This window comes from Taurulus bubalis, assembly GCF_910589615.1.
Source record: "Taurulus bubalis genome assembly, chromosome: 19".
NCBI lineage: Eukaryota > Metazoa > Chordata > Actinopteri > Perciformes > Cottidae > Taurulus > Taurulus bubalis.
Genome location: NC_136607.1, coordinates 18506750 through 18529285, shown reverse-complemented (window position 1 = coordinate 18529285; position 22536 = coordinate 18506750). Strand labels below are relative to the sequence as shown.

At 44.1% G+C, this 22536-nt stretch overlaps 1 protein-coding gene across 3 annotated transcripts; it reads left to right on the top strand.

Moving 5' to 3' along the window:
* Positions 1 to 5251: 5251 nt before the first annotated feature.
* Positions 5252 to 21536, top strand: xpo7 (exportin 7; the record flags this gene model as incomplete). 3 transcript variants are annotated; one of them, XM_079235428.1, is made up of 28 exons in its annotated part: positions 5252 to 5284; positions 8510 to 8656; positions 9875 to 9968; positions 10088 to 10254; positions 10397 to 10462; positions 10568 to 10672; positions 11164 to 11329; positions 11451 to 11524; positions 11634 to 11753; positions 11833 to 11979; positions 12236 to 12408; positions 12626 to 12819; positions 13262 to 13367; positions 14076 to 14211; positions 15131 to 15204; positions 15298 to 15384; positions 15658 to 15715; positions 16040 to 16148; positions 16368 to 16474; positions 16691 to 16779; positions 17685 to 17792; positions 17869 to 17951; positions 18870 to 19084; positions 19165 to 19303; positions 19385 to 19542; positions 19661 to 19759; positions 20850 to 20977; positions 21109 to 21536. In XM_079235428.1, the coding sequence occupies 28 exons, from the start codon at positions 5252 to 5254 to the stop codon at positions 21200 to 21202; spliced, it is 3276 nt and encodes a 1091-aa protein (XP_079091554.1). In that variant the 3' UTR covers positions 21203 to 21536. The 3 variants fall into 3 exon arrangements, with proteins under 3 accessions (XP_079091554.1, XP_079091553.1, XP_079091555.1); XM_079235427.1 differs by having other exon boundaries at positions 10397 to 10486; XM_079235429.1 differs by lacking the exon at positions 10397 to 10462 and having other exon boundaries at positions 5267 to 5284.
* Positions 21537 to 22536: the final 1000 nt, after the last annotated feature.

Sequence of the window (22536 nt, the reverse complement as noted above, 5' to 3'; positions counted from 1 at the left end):
GTGTGTGTGTGTCTGTGCTATAAAAATGATATTTTCCTCATAAAGTATTGATCCGCTGCTGCCTGAGGCTCTTGTATGAATCGTAGACGAGAGAGTGAGTAGATATCAGTTTGAGTGGAACAGATCGAGTGTTGAAAGATGAAATCCATCACTCTGTTTGCCTCTCGGCCCCAAAATATAGTGAAAGGTCAAAGTTCACCTCACCCCGACACGCTCAATGACTCATTAGGATTTCAATCAGTAACTCTGATGTCATACTTGACCCTGAACTGTCCTTCAGTGTGTCAGGAGGCACGTCTTCATGGGGCACCAAGTCTGTCAGTGTCATACGTGTCAATGCAAATCATTACAATATTATTAAGTCGAAAGTGATCCTTCTTTAGTTTGAAAACAGAGCTTTGTGGATGGAGACAGTCAGGTGGACTGTGGGACTGTGAGTGGGTTCCACAGTCCAACAGGTCCAGAGGTACCCGGCTCTCTGGAACAGAACCAGCAGGATTCAGCTCGCTTCTCCACAAACAAGACGGCTCCAGGAGCCCACAGCTGAGACGAAGGTCTCCAAACTACCACTTTGTTTCAGTTTGACAGGAACAACAGGACCGACGGGATCAACAGAACCAACAGAACCAACAAGACAAACAGAACCAATGTAATGTAATGTAACAGGACCAACAGGACCAAAAAGCCCAACAGAACCAACAGGACCAACAGAACCAACAGAACCAACAGGCTCAACAGAACAAACAAGACCAACAGAGCCAACAGAGCCAATGGAGTCAATAGGGCCAAAAGGACCAACTGGGTCAATGGGGCTAACAGGACCAACAGGACCAACAGGACCAACAGAAACAACAAGAATAACAGAGCCAACAACGGCAACAGGGCCAACGGGGCCAACGAGGCCAACGGGGCCAACAGGGCCAACGGGGCCAACAGGGCCAACGGGGCCAAACCTGGAGAGAGCAGGATTCTCCTCAACTGACAAGGAGGCTAAAGGTTTGTGATGCAGCCGGCAGCCAGAACCAGCTGAGCCTTAAATGTGATGAAATACATTTTAAAAAGCAACTTAAAATATGTGGGGAGCAGCATGAAAGTGGTCCGATGCTTTATTTTAGCATGCAAATGAATCAAAATGATGTGTTTCCTTTGTTGTAGTCTGATGTTTTAATTAGTGAGGTTTAAGGCGGCTGTGTCCCAGGAGCCCATCTGTCTGATGAGCTTAAGCTTCCTGGTTGATCCAGATCCACAGACCTCCAGGCTCCACGTGTTGATACAGACAGTGAATATAAGTGTATATATATATATATATATATATATATATATATATATATATATATATATATATATATATATATACACTTATATTCACTGTCTGTGTCTATATATAACGGATAAACAAACAGTCATCAGCTGAGATACAGAAAGAGTCCGTGTTCTACAGATCAGCAGCAGCAGCCTGTGAGAACAAGTCCTCATGTTCCAACAGTAACTCAGTGAGTCTGGAGTTAATGTGCTCACCATGGAGGACATGGAGCTCTCTAACCCTCGACCCCACACTGCTGCAGAGACCAGAGAAACATTTCAGTGTCTCATCTGAAGAAACACAGAAGGAACAGAACATACAATCATATTCTGGAATTGTACAGGAAGTCCTTGTGTTGCTGTAGTCCAACAGGAAGTCATTGTGTTTCTGTAGTCCAACAGGAAGTCATCATATTTCTGTAGTCCAACAGGAAGTCAATGTGTTTCTGTAATCCAACAGGAAGTCAGCATGTTTCTGTCGTCCAACATGAATTCCTTAATGTTTCTGTAGTCCAACAAGAAGTCATCATGCTTCTGTAGTCCAACAGGAAGTCATCATATTTCTGTAGTCCAACACAGTCTTCCTCTGACCTCTGACCACAGTCTTCCTCTGAACACAGAGCTTCTGCTGGTGTTTGTGGCCCTGAAACACACGCTGATCTTTTCCAGCGTCACATTTCCATCACCTCTCTCCACAACACGAGCTGACGTCAGCCATCACCGGCCTCCACACAGAGTCACTGTGTGTGCACCTGTTGGAAGCTGTGGGATTCCACAATCATGTCAAAGAAGAACAGTTACACGTCTTTCAGCTGGTATTCAGATAAAGAGCATTGTATTAATATCAGTAGAATTTGATTCCAGTGGCTGTCAGAGTTTCTGACTCATGTAATCCAAACATGTACAACAGACCACATGTATAAAACAGATGTCATCATTTCCAGCATCCACATGTTTTAATCTAAGAAATACTCGGATGTAATCTATATTTGTTGCTGTTTAGTCTTTTAAAAACAACATTTTTACAGCAGAAACCGGCTTGTTTCTCCAATTTGTGCCAATTTGAGTGCCAGCTCGGCTTTTAAAGGTAGAGATAAACATGTTGTCTGTAATGTAATGTGTGTCTGTCTCTGAGCCTGTACTGCCCCCTGCAGGACCACTTCTGTCACAACACCTTCTTCAAGTCACAGAGGAAGAATCAGAATCAGAATCAGAATCAGAAACCGTTTATTGCCAGGAATGTTTGCACAAACGAGGAATTTAGTTAGGCGGAAGGTGCATACGTTAGACTAGACATTAGACATTAGACGAGACAAACAACAATCAACGACAGCAACAGTGCAATGATGTCTAAATCAGATAAGGATAAAGTGCTCAGACAACAGATAACATTAATGTAAGTGTATGTTCAAGTGACGTGTGTGTTTAAGTTAAAGTTAAGTGTATGTGGCATGAGTGTTTAAATATGAATTGTGCAGTGGAGTGACCGGTAGGAGGAGAGAAAGGAATAAAAATAAAAATAAATGGTCCGAAAGAATGGTCCGAGAATAGTCCTGTGATGGTAGAGTCAGTCAGTGGGGAACCCGGGCTCTGTTGATGAGCCCGACTGCCGACGGGAAGAAACTGTTAGTGTGGCGTGAGGTCTTAGTCCTGATGGACCTCAACCTCCTGCCAGAGGGGAGGGACACGAGCAGGTTGTGTCCACAACGTGTTGTTTACTTTACTAAAGTACCAACAACAATGTGAACACATTGCTCCAACATTCAAATTAAAGTATCAAAATATGTCTCTGGTGTTGACCTGTCAATCACCTTGTAGCCCCGCCCCTAAAGCATCCCCTGCTTTATGGTCTGTTTGACTCTAAATTACCATAATTTACTAAATGAACATCATACTGTATTGAAGAAGAAGAGACTTGGACTGGTTATAGACTATAGACTGTTACAGACTGGTTATAGAATGGTTACAGACTAATTAGAGACTGGTTATAGACTGAATATAGACTGGTTATAGAATGATTACAGACTGATTACAGACTAACATATGTTTTGATTGTGTTGAGTGTGTCTGCCCCTGAGTGGCCAAAATCAGGGACTACAACACACATTCAGCTTGAAGTAGATACAGATTTGTATTTCCTTCACTTTGGAACTAGATTTTCCTGATTTTCCTGAAAGAACATTTCAATGCAGGACATTACCGCAACAGAGTATTTTTACAGTGTGTTATTATTAGTTTTAGTGGAATAAAGTGGCGTGTCTGTGAATGTACCACATGTACAAACACAAGTGTATGACCAAAATCTACAGAACTGCTGATTGATGGAGGTTCGTGTGTAAAGTAGCCGTTTTTCCGAGGGGACCAGTACGCATCACGGATTTCTGACCGCTCCGTGTTTCTGCTTGATACCCGCGAACATCACACGTTTATTCCTTCAATATAAAGTTATTAATTCATAAGATGTCCCGGTCTGCAACGTGATTACATCCGCATGTTTTGTATCATTATAATATAACATTCTCTTCGTGTTTCCATTCAAACGCCAATGTTTGAATGAGAATGTACTGCTTTCACTTTTCCTCTACTTTCGGTAGAGGAAGCTGCCGGAAGAGGAGGGGTCGCCCCCTGGAGGTCTGGAGAGGAACGACACCGGGAAACAAAGCCGTAGAAACAAAAGACTCAGTTCAATCAGATGGTTTATTCAATTTACTTCATTTATTTTATTGTATTATTATATTTTATTGTATTTATTGTCGAGAGAACGCACTTCAGTACTAAAGTATGAATACACTTTAATTAAGATGTCAAATAAATAAATTAATGTCCTTAGTGAATTATAACAAAATTACATCAGGCATACTGTTTAAGTAGTTGTATTCTTTTCTACTACTTTTACTACTATCGTTTTTAAATATTCAAGTGTTCATTTAATATTTCCAGCAGAATCATATTTTTGTTTAAACGACGTTACTGATTTCTTTTTATTATTCAAACTAAAACAAAAACCTGCAGTTATGATTATTAAACTTTTGGTGGAGGAATTTATGACATGATTATTTGTATTTTGTGCTTTTGTTTTTATGATCCAGTGTAAATGTGATTTATTCCTAATTTTAAATCCTGCAGCAGATTCCTGCGATCCCAAGGTTTAACTTACTGATGAAAATATGATTTATTATTCAGCACCAAGAGAGTCATTAATCGTATTTTTTTCCTTTAAAGGTTAATTTACATACATTTACATTACATTTAAATACAGACAATAAATATAAACAAACACTTTACAAGTCTTCCTTAATTATTCTTTATTAGTCTAAAAATACAAATAGGGGGGCAATAACAGAATCAAAATTATTTCAAGTGTGTTATTACTATTGTTGTGTTATTATTATTATTTTTGGTGTTTTACTATTGTTGTGATATTGTTATTACTATTGTTGTGTTATTACTATTGTGTTATTACCATTGTGGTGTTATTATTATTGTTATTACTATTGTTGTGTTTTTATTATTACAGTCCACCAGACCTCCAGCCAGTCCACTAGAGACCTCCACACAGTCCACCAGACCTCCACACAGTCCACCAGATCTCCACACAGTCCACCAGACCTCCACACAGTCCACCAGATCTCCACACAGTCCACCAGACCTCCACACAGTCCACCAGATCTCCACAAAGTCCACCAGACCTCCACACAGTCCACCAGATCTCCACACAGTCCACCAGACCTCCACACAGTCCACCAGACCTCCACACAGTCCACCAGATCTCCACACAGTCCACCAGACCTCCACACAGTCCACCAGACCTCCACACAGTCCACCAGATCTCCACACAGTCCACCAGGTCTCCACACAGTCCACCAGAAACCGGGTGGTGCAACAGCGCGGAGTCGCCTCACGGGGCGCTGTTGCGGCTGTAGACCATAAGCGGGGGAGTGAGAGGTGCATGAAATGGAGAAAAATGGCGGATCATGTGCAGGTGAGCGGAGGTTTCATGTTTTTGTAACCGACAATGTGTCCGCGAGCGCGAGGACGAGAGTGAAGGCGGATTCGGGAGCTCTCGTTGTGGGCTCGGAGCCCGCGTGAGGCAGCTCGGTACCGGGGGGTGGCGCCTGGTGCTGCCGGCGGGAACAGAAAGGACGTGTCCGCCTGTGTTGACTGGTGGCCCGCTGTCATCGGCTAGCTAGGAGCTAGCTTAGTGTTAGCATGGTGTTAGCTTCCTTGCTAGCTGAGCTAGCTGGTGCTCTCAGGGCTCCAGAGGAGGAACACTCTCCGGGAGGCGGTGAGGTGCCTCCGGTGTACCACCGCGGTTGGTTCCGTGTGAACCTGAAGCCCACCCGGGAGAGCGGGTGTGCGTGTCCTTGAAGTAAACAATGAACAGTAAACAATAAACAATAACCGAGCGGCTCATTTGGCGCCAGTGGGAATCAGTGTGGTTATAACGTGTGTTATAAACTATAACGCGTGTTATAAACTACAGGCTTTGACTCATTATTCAGAACTTTGAGTCGAAACGTTTACATTGTTTAAATGTGTGTTTGTTGTTCTGTTATGTTATGCTATGCTAAGCTAGCCTATTAGCTCTAGCTCTCCCGCTCGAGTCCGTTTGAACGTTTGTTGAAGCTTCGTGTCCTCGCGCAGGGTTAGTGGTTAATGAGCGGGAGGCGCGAGGACGCGACGCTTCAGGAGCACGCGCTGTTTACGTTGTTTATGTGGTTTATGTTTATGATGGGGCAGCTAGCATGCTAACTGCTGCTGGACACATGGAGGAGAGGACGAGAAAGAAGAGGCGACAAGAGAGGAGAAGATGAAGAGGAGACAGGAGATGAGAGAAGAGGAGATGATGAGAGAAGACAGGAGAGGAGAGGAGAGGAGATGATGAGAGAAGATGAGATGAGGAGACCGGATAGGAGGCGGAGAGGAGGGATGAGATGAGGAGACATGAGGGAGAAGATGAGATGAGGAGACCGGAGAGGAGGAGGAGAGGAGGGAGAAGATGAGATGAGGAGACCGGAGAGGAGGAGGAGAGGAAGGAGAAGATGAGATGAGGAGACAGGCGAGGTTTCAATCTATTCTGCGTCCTGTCTCCCAGATGTTTGTCCATAACGTTTGGTTGAAGCTCACTTCATGCACCTTGTTGTTGTTGTTGTTGTTGTTGTAGCTGACATGATTAAGACTATTAGAGACTTTATCCTCCCTGTAAAGCAGATGTTTGGTGGTATTGATCCGGTCCTGAGACCAAGCAGATGTTTGGTGTTATTGATCCGGTCCTGAGACCCAGCAGATGTTTGGTATTGATCCGGTCCTGGGACCCAGCAGATGTTTGGTGGTATTGATCCGGTCCTGGGACCCAGCAGATGTTTGGTGGTATTGATCCGGTCCTGGGACCCAGCAGATGTTTGGTGGTATTGATCCGGTCCTGGGACCCAGCAGATGTTTGGTGGTATAGATCCGGTCCTAGGACCCAGCAGATGTTTGGTGGTATTGATCCGGTCCTGGGACCCAGCAGATGTTTGGTGGTATTGATCCGGTCCTGAGACCCAGCAGATGTTTGGTGGTATTGATCCAAGTGATCAGACCTAAAAAGAAAACAAACAAATAAGTTCAGAAATTAAGTTACGTGTAATAATGTGAAATGACACAGGGAACAAGTATTGAACACACTGACTGACAAGTATGTAATACTAAAAGACATTTAAACCCCACTGTCTCGTCTCCTACTTCCTGTAAACACATTTAAACCCCACTGTCTCGTCTCCTACTTCCTGTGAAGACATTTAAACCCCACTGTCTCGTCTCCTACTTCCTGTGAAGACATTTAAACCCCACTGTTTCGTCTCCTACTTCCTGTGAAGACATTTAAACCCCACTGTTTCGTCTCCTACTTCCTGTGAAGACATCTAAACCCCACTGTCTCGTCTCCTACTTCCTGTGAAGACATTTAAACCCCACTGTTTCGTCTCCTACTTCCTGTGAAGACATTTAAACCCCACTGTTTCGTCTCCTATTTCCTGTGAAGACATTTAAACCCCACTGTTTCGTCTCCTACTTCCTGTAAAGAGACCCCTACCCTCCAAATCCAGACCTTTAGCGCACCCCTTCTCCTCTTATCTTGTTCTTGAACCTGGCTTCTCCCCCATTTTGAATGCATCAGTGATCTCACTGTGACACTGCATGACTCTGCACTTTTCCTGCCCGCCTGGTGAACTGAGCTGGATGTCGTTAAATGTTCGGGGACTAAAGGTCTCTCTATCTGCTCCAAGATATTAAATAATAATGATCCTTCAAAAGAGTAAGCTGGCAGGTCCATGTGAATGTAGTTCAGTTCAGGGCTGTAACTTATCAGCAATATCAGGTGTGTGAGAGACATATTACTGTCTGCACCAACGTAAATCTAATGTTCTGAACATTTCAGATTTGGGTTTGTACTAATCAGCTGAAAACATCTCCGTGTGGATCGGCAGCAGGTGGATTCATCGGGTTGTGGGGCTCTACCGGGTTGAGAGCTCCACCGGGTTGGGTTGAGGGCTCCACCGGGTTGGGTTGGGGGCTCTACCAAGTTGGATTGGGGGCTCTACCAAGTTGGGTTGAGGGCTCTACCGGGTTGGGTTGGGGGCTCTACCGAGTTGGATTGGGGGCTCTACCAAGTTGGGTTGGGGGCTCTCCCGGGTTGGGTTGGGGGCTCTACCGAGTTGGGTTGGGGGCTCTACCGGGTTGAGGGCTCTCCCGGGTTGGGTTGAGGGCTGTACCAAGTTGGATTGGGGGCTCTACCAAGTTGGGTTGGGGGCTCTCCCGGGTTGGGTTGGGGGCTCTACCGAGTTGGGTTGGGGGCTCTACCGGGTTGAGGGCGCTACCGGGTTGGGTTGGGGGCTCCACTGGGTTGAGGGCTGTACCAGGTTGGGTTGTAGGGCTCTACCGGGTTGAGGGCTCCACCGGGTTGGGTTGGGGGCTCCACCGGGTTGGGTTGTGGGCTCTACTGGGTTGGGTTGTGGGCTCCACCGGGTTGGGGGCTCTACCAAGTTGGGTTGGGGACTCTACCAAGTTGGGTTGAGGGCTCTACCAGGTTGGGTTGAGGGCTCTACCGGGTTGAGGGCTCTACCAAGTTGGGTTGAGGGCGCTACCGGGTTGGGTTGGGGGCTCCACCGGTCAGATCGAAGTCATCGGGGTTCATACCTGTGTACCTTCTCTCCCGTGTGTCCTCCAGGGCCTCGCCCAGCTGGAGATCCTATGTAAGCAGCTGTATGAGACCACCGACACCGCCGTCCGACACCAGGCAGAGAAAGCTCTGGTGGAGTTCACCAACAGCCCCGACTGTCTCAGCAAGTGTCAGCTGCTGCTGGAGAGAGGCAGCGTGAGTACAGTGACAGAAGGAAGTTCTGTTCAAGCTTCTGTTAAAGTACAAATACACATTCAGTACTTTTCAAGGAAAACTTACCAGACAAATACATCATTGTACTCTTATCTACAATCCACGATCTTAGGATGTCTGTGAGAGACACGGAATAACACGTGGTGTCTCCTCAGCTCTACACCTTCAGTTTATAACCGTATATATGCAGACACAATATATAACATCTGTGGTAAACTTAAGTGAACCTTAATGAACATCAGTAAACGTTAGTTAGTAAACATTAGTGAACGTTGGTAAACATTAACAAACATTAGTAAACATCAGTGACCGTTGGTAAACATTAACAAACATTAGTAAACATCAGTGACCGTTGGTAAACATTAACAAACATTAGTAAACATCAGTGACCGTTGGTAAACATTAACAAACATTAGTAAACATCAGTGAACGTTGGTAAACATTAATAAACATTACTGAATGTTGGTAAAAACATTAGTGAGTGTTGGTAAACATTAGTTAATGTTAGTAAACATTAGTGAGCGTTGGTAAACATTGGTGAACGCTGGTAAACATTAGTGAACATTAGTTAATGTCAGTAAACATTAGTGAACGCTGGTAAACATTAGTGAACATTAGTTAATGTCAGTAAACATTAGTGAACGCTGGTAAACATTAGTTAATGTCAGTAAACATTAGTGAACATTGGTAAACATTAGTTAATGTCAGTAAACATTAGTGAACATTAGTTAATGTCAGTAAACATTAGTGAGCGTTGGTAAACATTAGTTAATGTCAGTGAACATTGGTAAACATTAGTGAACATTAGTTAATGTCAGTAAACATTAGTGAACATTGGTAAACATTAGTGAACATTAGTTAATGTCAGTAAACATTAGTGAACATTGGTAAACATTAGTTAATGTCAGTAAACATTAGTGAACATTACTTAATGTCAGTAAACATTAGTGAACATTGGTAAACATTAGTTAATGTCAGTAAACATTAGTGAACATTAGTTAATGTCAGTAAACATTAGTGAACATTAGTTAATGTCAGTAAACATTAGTGAACATTAGTTAATGTTAGTAAACATTAGTGAACGCTGGTAATGTACAGGAAGCTCTGTCGGAGACCAACAAGGTTCATCTCAGTTTTATTAACTCCTTTAACATTCTGCTGAAGAATGAAGAACCTGATGTGTGTATCTTCTTGTTGCAGTCATCGTATTCTCAGCTGCTCGCAGCCACCTGTTTGTCTAAACTGGTATCTCGAACCAGCAACCCTCTACCGCTCGAGCAACGCATCGACATCCGTGAGTTCATCTTTTCTTTAACGGTTCCTCATGACCAGCGTGGGTTCAAATGTTCCTGTCGCCTTCCAGGTGTGTTGTTCCTCTCTCACCAAGCTGTTGTTGTTGTTTGTGATGTTCAGGGAACTATGTTCTGAATTATCTGGCTACGCGGCCAAAGTTAGCAGCCTTTGTGACGCAGGCTCTGATCCAGCTGTACGCCAGGATCACCAAGCTGGGCTGGTTCGACTGCCAGAAAGACGACTACGTCTTCAGGAACGTCATTGCCGACGTCACACGCTTCCTCCAGGTGTGTGTGTGTGTGTGTGTGTGTGTGTGTGTGTGTGTGTGTGTGTGTGTGTGTGTGTGTGTGTGGGGGGGGGAGAGTGTGTGTGTGTGTGTGTGTGTGTGTGTGTGTATGTAACTGATGTGTGTAACTGCTGTGTTTACAGGACAGCGTTGAACATTGCATCATAGGAGTCACCATTCTGTCCCAGCTGACCAATGAGATCAATCAGGTAGGTCTATCTGCCTGTCTGTATGTAAAATGTTGACCTGTCTGTGTGTCTACCTGTAAAATGTTGACCTGTCTACCTGTAAAATGTTGACCTGTCTGTCTTCAGGCCGACACGACGCACCCTCTGACCAAACACAGGAAGATCGCGTCTTCATTCAGAGATTCGTCTCTTTTCGACATCTTCACTCTTTCCTGCAACCTCCTCAAACAGGTTCGTCTGTTTCACGTCCCTCTTCTGTTAAAAGCTCATATCAATAAATGTCAGGAAAGAATTAGTCAATAAACCACAACGTTTGGTAAAAGTATTGAAATTGTGTCATGAATAAATAAACATATTTTTATTGAATTTAAATAAACACACAAAACATATTCTGAACAACAAACTTGAACAAAACAGTCAAATGTTTTTTAAAGGCTAAACAGCAACAAATATGGATTTAAGCTAAGTATTTCTTGAGATAAGCAATCCACCAACCACCAGTGGATCTGCTCCTTCTGATACTAATAATATTAATGTGGTTTCATCTTTAAGGTGACTTCAGCTTCCAGCTGTTTTATTATACCTCAACACGCCGAGAACAGCTGACTAAAAACACGTTGAATATGATTCAGCAGACTTTTTATTGCTAATCACCGGATCAGATTTATGGGCCCTAAAAGCATCCTTTGACACTAAACTGAGCGTGTGCTGTTTGTTGTCAGGCGTCGGGGAAGAACCTGAACCTAAACGATGAGTCGCAGCACGGCCTGCTGATGCAGCTGCTCAAACTCAGCTACAACTGCCTCAACTACGACTTCATAGGAACTTCCACCGACGAGTCGTCGGACGACCTCTGCACCGTCCAGATCCCCACGTCATGGAGATCAGGTAGCCGGCTGACTAGAAAGCACCTCCTTCCTCCTCTGGGTCCCAGTGATGAAGGGAACCTGAACTTTGTGTCTCAGTGACGGTGAAACTGGCTCTGACTTCTTCTGTTTTCTTTCCGCAGCGTTTCTCGATTCCTCCACTCTGCAGCTCTTTTTCAATTTATATCATTCCATCCCTCCGTCCCTCTCCCCGTTGGTAAGTGATCTCCATATGAAGACGCTGCATCCAGAGAACATGGGGCCTCTTTTGTATGCTGAGCATTGTGTGTGTGTGTGTGTGTGTGTGTGTGTGTGTGTGTGTGCAGGTGTTGTCATGTCTAGTTCAGATCGCCTCGGTCAGGCGGTCTCTCTTCAACAACGCAGAGCGAGCGAAGTTCCTCTCTCACTTAGTGGACGGGGTGAAGAGGATTCTGGCGAACCCCCAGGTGTGGTCCACGTTTACGATGCTCGTGTGTGTTCTTAACTCGGCCGGACGTCTTAACGCGGTGAACGTTTGTGTTTCAGTGTTTGCCGGATCCCAACAACTACCACGAGTTCTGCCGCCTGCTGGCGAGGCTGAAGAGTAACTACCAGCTGGGGGAGCTGGTGAAAGTAGAAAACTACCCCGAAGTCATTCGCCTCATAGCCAACTTCACCGTCACCAGTCTGCAGGTGGGTGTCCCCTCCGTCTCGGCCTTTATGGAAGGTTAAAACTGAGAGGTTAAAGGTCAGACAGGATGCAATAAAGAGCTGGTAGCTCTCTTTAAAAATGATGAAGTTTGCAGCAACTTTTAAGAAGAGTTCTCTTCAGGAAAAGCCCTGAGACACGCGTTTCGTATTATCTTAAATAAGCCTTTGACACACTATCACATGTCAGATCTCCATCTGTTATGGTTAATGAATGAGTGAACACTCCCTCCTCCACCAGCACTGGGAGTTCGCCCCCAACAGCGTTCACTACCTGCTGAGTCTGTGGCAGCGCCTGGCGGCGTCGGTCCCTTACGTTAAAGCCACCGAGCCTCACCTGCTGGAGACATACACTCCGGAGGTCACCAAGGCCTACATCACGTCCCGGCTGGAGTCGGTCCACGTCATCCTCAGGTGAGATCTGCTGGTGGTTCTTACTCAGAGGAACATGTGGTCCTCTGCAGACCTGGGAAAATGCATATAGTCATTATTTAGTAGTTGTTCAGTATGGTGGAAAATGGGTTTTTCCCTCATGAACGCGTATATTTGTGTACTTTACATGAAGCATGAGCTTCATGCTTCATGTAAAGTTACGGAGGTCTCAGACTGACTCCATGCGTTGCCTCCTCAGAGACGGGTTGGAAGACCCTCTGGACGATGCCGGGCTGGTCCAGCAGCAGTTGGACCAGCTGTCCACCATCGGGCGGTGCGAGTACGAGAAGACGTGCGCTCTGCTGGTGCAGCTGTTCGACCAGGCGGCTCAGTCCTACCAGGAGCTGCTCCAGTCCACCAACTCCAGCGCTGCAGACATCACTGTGCAGGAGGGTGAGCCGCTCGCACACCAACACAGAGTTCAAGGGTCAAACCAGGTTTACTGACGGCTACTTTCTCACCTGAGACCAGTGTGTGTTGGTGCTTTAACATCACAATTATCATGTGAGAGAGGAAATAAACACGCTGTCGATATATAACAGATATTCACAATAATATCACTTTGTTCAGCTTCAACATGTGAGGAATAGAATGTTACATCACAAATGGGTCAAATAAAACGTAAAGAGCTGCAGAGGTTTTTAAAAACAAAGGGGGTGGGGGTCTTCTCAGGCTTGGGATAGGGTCTTCTCAGGCCTGGGTTGGGGTTAGGGGTCTTCAAGGCCTGGGTTGACCCCAACCTTGTCAGGCCTGGGTTGGGGTTAAGGGTCTTCTCAGATTGGGGTTGGGGTCTTCTCAGGCCTGGGACTTGAGACTCATGCTGCCCTCCCTGCAGGCCGGTTGACGTGGCTGGTTTACATCATCGGGGCGGTCATCGGCGGACGGGTGTCGTTTGCCAGTACAGACGAGCAGGACGCCATGGACGGGGAGTTAGTCTGTCGGTAAGAACCCCAGAACACACGAGAGACCCTGAACACACCGTATGAACAGAACACAACTAATACAAGAAAAACAGTTTATCTAATTAGTTTGAAAAATACTGTAAATTTCTACGTAAAATGCTAAGACGGCAAGCGTGCGAAGTCGGCCCTTATACTACTTAATTTCTCATTAGCCATAAACATCTTTATTTTAGTGGACAGATTCATCTATTAAACATTTCTCAGGTTCACGTTCTCACTGTTGAGGATTGGCAATCTTATTGATAGTAAACTCAACACTGTTTTGATCCAAGCTGAATACATTTTATACTTTTGTAAATTTTGGCCATATGCCGTAATGTTGATGTGGACAATAAGTTCCCTACAGGTTAGTTATTTATCTTATTGAATTCCACATTTAGATTTAATATCATGCAACACAATTATGTCCGAGTACTTTTTCACACATAAGAGACCTTGAGGGGCCCAGAACACGGCCCTGTGGGACGCCACTTTGACTTTTAGATAAACAAGTCCGTTGTTTTGATTTCCTGAAACCTGCCTGGGAAATATGAACCAAACTTAAATAATGAATAAGCTGATAAAGCAGCTTGAGAGATTATTTTTTCCAGCACTCCAGATAGAAACACATCTAAAGAAAGCATGCATGAGCTCTGGTATGCTGTGATGTAAAACCTGCTAACACAAGTGTTCCTGTCTGCACCTCAGGGTGCTCCAGCTGATGAATCTGACCGACTCTCGGCTCGCTCAGGCCGGCAACGAGAGGCTAGAGCTGGCCATGCTCAGCTTCTTCGAGCAGTTCAGGAAGATCTACATTGGAGACCAGGTGCAGAAATCCTCAAAGGTAACCACGGCTTCAGATGCTGCTGTTGGAGAGGAAGGTGTGGACGAGTTAACCCTCGGCTGGCTCTCACCCCTCAGTAACCCTGCTCGGCCTGTTGGTCGCTGGGGGCCACGTTGGGGTCAGGGAGCCGGTCTTTTGTCCATCGCGCTGACGGCAGCAGTTTCTTTAGAGACACTATTGTGGTGCAAAGTGCAGCGGTTCATGCTGACTGACGGAGTCTGTTCTCTTTGTTTGGGGCAGAAACTGCACATGTGAAGGTCCCAGATAAGTGGCGTCATGTAGACCCCGTAGTCAGTCTGGTACTAGCTGGTCTCAGAGGTTCAGTAGACGTAGCAGCACAGATGTGTTTGTGAACATGTAGCTGCTGCAAGTCTGTTCTGCAGTAGATGACTCTGATCTGGAACTGAAGCTCCTTTTACACACAGAATCCTCAATAACGCAGTAAAGAGAACCCTCAGGTCAACAGGATTCTCTTCCTCACGTCTCTCTGGGATCACGCTACAGCGTAACTTCCTCTGCTGCCGGCTCAGGGTCTAGAGTGGGTCTATGGCGGGTATAGAGTGGGTCTATGACTCATCTCATGTCCCAAACATAAACCTTCACCTTTTCAGAAGATTCAGGTAATTAAACACCTCACAGAACCTAGAACCACAAGGTTCTGTGAGGTGATGGGAAGCTCCATGTCATTCCTTTAGAGAAACCAGCTGACAGTGGACCTGATACTGGAGCTTTGGGCCCCACTTCCTGTCCGCTGAACCCCCACTTCCTGTCCGCTGAACCCCCACTTCTGTGACCTTCATTTACATTTAAGTCAAAGTCTACAAACATAAAGTTTAAAGTGTGTGTGTGTGTGTGTGTGTGTGTGTGTGTGTGTGTGTGTGTGTGTGTGTGTGTGTGTGTGTGTGTGTGTGTGTTGCAGCTTTATCGACGACTATCAGAAGTTCTGGGGTTGAATGATGAGACGATGGTCCTCAGTGTCTTTATCGGGAAAATGTGAGTAGTAAAGACGATTGTTGTTGTTCTCATGTGAAGTTTTACTAAACAGGAAGTCTCATGTGATGTGAAACTGTGTGTTGTGTGTTTCAGCATCACCAACCTGAAGTACTGGGGCCAGTGTGAACCGATCACCTCCAAGACACTCCAACTACTGAATGACCTCTCTTTAGGATATCCTTCAAATTATTGATCTGCAAACTCATCAACATCACACACACACACACACACACACACACACACACACACACACACAGGACACGTGTTCAGAGACTTCTCTACGTCTACACACTGTCAGAACGTACAAAGTGAAAAGATTTCTTGTGAAGAAATACTTGATTATTGATGAATGTTTTAATGAACTAATGGTTCCTCCACCTTCTTCTATGAATGAGTATAAAATGTCACGACTTCCTGTCCGTTTCCTCCTTGACTTCCTGTTTGTACGTACAGCAGCGTGAGGAAGCTGGTGAAGCTCAGCGCGGTCCAGTTCATGTTGAACAACCACACTGTGAGTTGATGACCTTGTCTCCTCTTCTATGATATCATATCTAATATCCTGTGTGTTTGATGACCTCACCTCCTCTTCTATGACATCATATCTTTTATCTCGTGTTTTTGATGACCTCATCCCCTCTACTATGACATCATATCTAATATCCTGTGTGTTTGATGACCTCACCTCCTCTTCTATGACATCATATCTTTTATCTCGTGTTTTTGATGACATCACCTCCTCTTCTATGACATCATGTCTTTTATCCTGTGTGTTTGATGACCTCATCCCCTCTTCTATGACATCATATCTATTGTCCCGTGTGTTTCATGACCTCAGAGCGAACACTTCTCCTTCCTCGGCATCAACAACCAGTCGAATCTGAGCGACATGAGATGTCGGACCACCTTCTATACAGCTCTGGGGCGCCTGCTCATGGTGGACCTAGGTACTACACACACACACACACACACACACACACACCCACTGTACGATAACGCCGGAAACGTCTCAAATAAAGAAACTACTTTCAAAATCAAATCAATTGATCCAAAATAATATTGAGAGGAAAACAAAACAGAAGGAATGTTAATTACTATATGATGTATAAATGTCTGTGTGTGTCTCTCTTGTGTCTGTGTGTCTCTGTCTGTTGGTCTGTGTGTAGGAGAAGACGAGGACCAGTTTGAACAGTTCATGCTTCCTCTGACGGCTGCATTTGAAACTGTGGCTCAGATGTTGAGTACAAACACCTTCAACGAGCAGGAAGCCAAGGTAACGTGCACACACACACACACACACACACACACACACACAGAAACTGAATTGTTAATTAATGTTAATAATATAATGATGAAAGTGTAAATTATTCTGATCCTCACAACCAACCCCATACTTTAATGAAACAATATCTGATGGCAAAGATTGATTGTTGAGTCACTGGAGTGTTTTATTCTGAAAGGGTTCTCCTTCTCCTTTGGTTTCCTGTAGAGGACTCTGGTGGGTCTGGTCCGAGACCTGCGGGGCATCGCCTTCGCCTTCAACGCCAAGACCAGTTTCATGATGCTCTTTGATTGGATGTATCCTCACCGCGGTCATGTGACCTGAGTGCTGCTGACAGCATCAGAACACACACACACACGCATATATATATATATATATATATATATATATATATATATATATATATATATATATATATATATATATATATATATATATATAAAATTTATTATTAGTCCCCCAGCAGGATTACAGCAGCACACATAATATAGTAAAACAAATCAAACAAGTATTCTAAATAAGTAATAAACAGTAAAGAATATTAACTTTACATTTCATTTAGCTGACGCTTTTATCCAATGCAACTTACAATTAGTGCATTCAACCATGAGTACAAACTCAGAACAACAAGAATCAAGAAAGTACATTCTTTAAAAGTACATTTCTTCAAGTTAAACTACAAAGTGCTATAAGTTAGTGCCATTTAAGTGCTGCTACGGTGCTACTTTCTTTATTCAAGGTATAGTCGACCTAAGTAAAAAAAGGTATTTTTAAAAAAACAAAGAAAAGTCCACTATAACTACAAATATTATATGCACACACAGAATACTTTTTTTATTGCACGCCGTATTGTTTATTTATATTTCACAGATTTTCTTTTTTATGTATATATTTATTTATTCAGATTGTTTTATATATATATATCTTTCTTTATGTATATATATATATATATATATATTTATTTATTTATTTATTCCGATTTTTTTTATGTATATATTTATTTATTCTGATTTTTTATTTTTTTATATATATATATATATATATATATATATCTTTTTATGTATATATTGATTCAGATTTTTTTTTATACATCTTTTTTAATACATTTATTTGATACATATTTATTCAGATTTCTTACAAATATTTATATATATCTCTAAATAACTGGGCCCTTTGAGCGCTCCTTCACGCAGCGCTGCAGATATCCCGCCTACATGCCCATCCTGCAGAGAGCCATCGAGCTCTGGTACCACGACCCAGCATGCACCACTCCGGTCCTCAAGCTCATGGCCGAGCTGGTCCACAACAGGTAGGCCTTCATTTCTAGAATCCGTCTGTCCTTCTTCCTCCTTGAAACTGATTATTGTCTGTTTATGTCACGGCAGATCACAGAGGCTTCAGTTCGACGTGTCGTCGCCCAACGGCATCCTGCTGTTCAGAGAAACCAGCAAGATGATCACCACCTACGGTACTACGGGGGCCCGGAGCGGCCAAAACGCTCAATCGGATCACAATGTGTTCACAAGATTCTTTAATGTGTTTTATTTAAGTTTGTATTGAATGTTTGGGATTCTTACACGGATACATAATCAATACCACCTATGGATGATTGATTAATGTACTCTGTAGATGTTTATATCCTCAGCATATAACTAAATATAATGTAATACTCCTAAATAGATGACTGATATCAGATCCACTAGTTATTGTAATAATGTCAAGAATGTTTAATTATGTCATGATTACAATTAACATGTTTAAATACATTTTTGGGGAACGAAACTGATTCGGCAATATATTGATGAGGCGACTGATTGATTCTCTTCATTGAATTATTATTAATAGACGATAACAAAGACTCTGGTGGGCATTTCCCCGTCTCCATTAAAGAGATGAGTCCATATATTATGATATATAGTATCAAATATGAGATCGTAATACATTATATTAAATACTATATTATAATGTATCCATATATAATATTAAATAATATATTATATTTCATAGTATATTATTATATTAAATACTATATTGTATATTACATTGTATTTTAAATACTATATTATAATTTATTCATAAATATTATATTGTATATTATATTATTTAATATAAAAATATATTATATATATATATAATAATATATTTCATAATATACAATGTTATACAATATATTATATTATTTATTATATATATATTATTATATAATATATTATTTATGAATAAATTATAATATAGTATTTAAAATACAATGTATTATTACACAATATAGTATATAGTGTATTATTACACAATATAGTATACATTGTATTTTAAATACTACCTTACCTATAATTTATTCATATATAATATATTATTCAACACTGGTCTGGTGCCTCTCTTCCTGCAGGAAATCGCATCCTGACTCTGGGAGAAGTCCCGAAGGACCAGGTCTACGGCGTGAAGCTGAAGGGGGTCAGCGTGTGCTTCGCCATGCTGAAGGCGGTGCTCAGCGGGAACTACGTCAACTTCGGGGTCTTCCGTCTCTACGGCGACGACGCCCTGGACAACGCCCTCCAGACCTTCATCAAACTGCTGCTGTCCATCCCGCACAGCGACCTGCTGGTGAGTTCAGGATCTCTGGTCCCTGGTGGGGTTACCCGTCTGGACCAGGACCAGAACCCTGACTCTTCCTATCCCTGCAGGACTACCCGAAGCTCAGCCAGTCCTTCTACTCGCTGCTGGAGGTTCTGACTCAGGACCACATGAACTTCATCGCCAGTCTGGAGCCTCACGTGGTCATGTACATCCTGTCCTCCATATCGGAGGGGCTCACGGCGCTCGGTGAGACGCTCCAGCCGGTCCAGGGTCAGTTCTCGGGGTCACGAGACGCGAGCGCCTCCATTCATTGTGTGTGTGTTTCAGATACGATGGTGTGCACGGGGTGCTGCTCCAGTCTGGACCACATCGTCACCTACCTGTTCAAGCAGCTGTCCCGGTCCACCAAGAAGAGGCCGGCCCCCATGGCCTCGGACGACCGCTTCCTCCACATCATGCAGCAGCACCCGGAGATGATCCAGCAGGTCAGAGCAGGCCGCAGGGCATCATGGGAGTTCTTGGGTTCCTTTAGGGTTCATGATCCAACAGGTCAGCACCACCGAAGAAGAGAACTGACTGTTGTTGTTGTTGGTTGTTGAGCAGATGCTGTCCACCGTGTTGAACATCATCATCTTCGAGGACTGCAGGAATCAGTGGTCCATGTCTCGTCCTCTGCTCGGCCTCATCCTGCTCAACGAGAAGGTGTGTGTGTGTATTACCTCTGTCTGTGTGTGTGTGTATTACCTCTGTCTGTGTGTGTGTGTATTACCTCTGTCTGTGTGTGTGTATTACCTCTGTCTGTGTGTGTATTACCTCTGTCTGTGTGTGTGTATTACCTCTGTGTGTGTGTGTGTGTGTGTGTGTGTGTGTGTGTGTGTGTGTGTGTGTGTGTGTGTGTGTGTGTGTGTATTACCTCTGTCTGTGTGTGTGTATTACCTCTCTGTGTGTGTGTGTGTGTGTGTGTGTGTGTGTGTGTGTGTGTGTGTGTGTGTGTGTGTATTACCTCTGTCTGTGTGTGTGTATTACCTCTGTCTGTGTGTGTGTATTACCTCTGTGTGTGTGTGTGTGTGTGTGTGTGTGTGTGTGTATTACCTCTGTGTGTGTGTGTGTGTGTGTGTGTGTGTGTGTGTGTGTGTGTGTGTGTGTGTGTGTGTGTATTACCTCTGTCTGTGTGTGTGTATTACCTCTGTCTGTGTGTGTGTATTACCTCTGTCTGTGTGTGTATTACCTGTGTCTGTGTGTGTGTGTATTACCTGTGTCTGTGTGTGTATTACCTCTGTCTGTGTGTGTGTGTATTACCTCTGTCTGTGTGTGTGTATTACCTCTGTCTGTGTGTGTGTGTGTGTGTGTGTGTGTGTGTGTGCGTGTGTGTGTGTGTGTGTGTATTACCTCTGTCTCTGTGTGTGTATTACCTGTGTGTGTGTGTGTGTGTGTGTGTGTGTGTGTGTGTGTGTGTGTGTGTATTACCTCTGTCTGTGTGTGTGTATTACCTCTGTCTGTGTGTGTATTACGTGTGTGTGTGTGTGTGTGTGTGTATTATGTGTGTGTGTGTCTATTACCTCTGTCTGTGTGTGTATACACTACCAACGTGTGTGTTTGTGTGTATTCTACCAACATGTAGGTGTATGTGTGTATTCTACCAACATGTGTGTGTATTCTACCAACATGTGTGTGTATACTACCAACAGGTGTGTAAACTACCAACATGAGTGTGTGTGTGTATACTACCAACATGTCTGTTTGTGTTTATACTACCAACGTGTGTGTGCGTGTGTGTGTGCGGTTCCTCCAGTACTTCGCTGACCTGAGGAACAGCATTGTGAACAGCCAGCCTCCAGAGAAACAGCAGGCGATGCATTTATGCTTTGAGAACCTGATGGAGGGAATCGAACGGAACCTACTAACGAAGAACCGGGACAGGTCTGTCTGCCCGTCTGTTAGACTAGTATGATTCGTATTGATCAGAGATGATTTAATGAATCAGATCAGTCGCAGTCACATTTCTAATAGAACCATAATAACAACCTGTCTCTCCACCCGTCTGTCTGCAGGTTCACTCAGAACCTGTCTGTCTTCAGGAGGGAGGTGAACGACAGCATGAAGAACTCGACGTACGGCGTCAACAGCAACGACATGATGAGCTGACATTCCAGAGTCTCACCTGCAGACAGAGCCCCCCCCCCACCCCCCCGCATCACCCCCATCCCCCCCGGGCCCGGATGCCTGGGGGTCACGTCGTACGGGATCGTTGGTTAACTCCGCCTCCTTTTTGATATAAGCATATATAAATATATACAGATCTATTTTAAAGCGATGGTCGACTCGTCTGGCTGTTCTAACAGAGGGGGGGTAACAGGAAGTGGGGGTAAACGTAGTAATCCGCTCCTGCCTGCCTTGTATAGAAACACAGAAACACGTGTACATTTCTTTTGGTAACGTTTTGAACTGTTTATAACGATTTCAACACAAAGAGACGAAGAAAAAGTTACAAAAAAACAACTGTGTGATTGAGCTTTTTACAGTGTAGCGAGTTAGTGCACCTGTCTGTCTGCGTGGGGGAGGGGGGGCTCCACAGGAAGTGGGGCGGGGGGTACACACTAACACAAAGGGATCAGAGCGTCCATGTTGTACATTTTAGTCTCTGAAGGGATGTAAATATCCTCCGAGCAGCAGACGGGCTCAAGGGACAACCCGTCTGTCTGTCTACCTGTCTGTCTCACTCACTAAGACACATTCACATTCTGCGCCTCCTCTTTTAGTTTTAATAACTTCTTTTCAGCCACGGAAAACTGAATATCTCGTTTTAAAATAGTTTCACATTTTTAATGACACGACGGTCCAGAAATGAAACGATTTCACGGGAGCAGTAATCAATGACGCTATTGATCCTTTATTATTATATTTATAGCACTAATTCTTTTCTCAATGAATCTATAAAATGTCAGATTCCCAAAGCAGAAGTATTAAATGTTTCGTTTTGTCCGACAATCCAAAAGTAAAAGATCATAAATGACGATATGTAAATCCTCTCGTTTTGTGCATTTCTGTGGATCGATGAATCCATTAATCACCAAAACTCAAACGTCTTCAGTTCTCAGAAGAAATGAACCCATGAAGAAAGCTGCTGGTCCTTTTCACTTTAGTAGACTCTGCGACTGGTTGAACATCAGAATCTCCCTTCATGCCGTAGACCCGGTCCCGGTCCTGGACCCGGTCCGCATCAGGGTCTCAGCTCGTCCCCCTTCTGGACCGCCGGGTGCAGTTTCCACCATTTTGTTTACACTCTGGAGTCCTTGGACCAGGTTTTGGGACTGCCCCCCCCTCCCTTTTTAGGTCCTGCAGCGGAGTCCTTCTTGGTGTGTGTGTGTGTGTGTGTGTGTTGTGCGTGTGTGCGTGTGTGTGCGGCGTCTCATGGTGCTGCGAACCCACGATGGAGCTCAAACAGGTCTGAAGGAACCAGAAGGATCTGAAGACCTGAA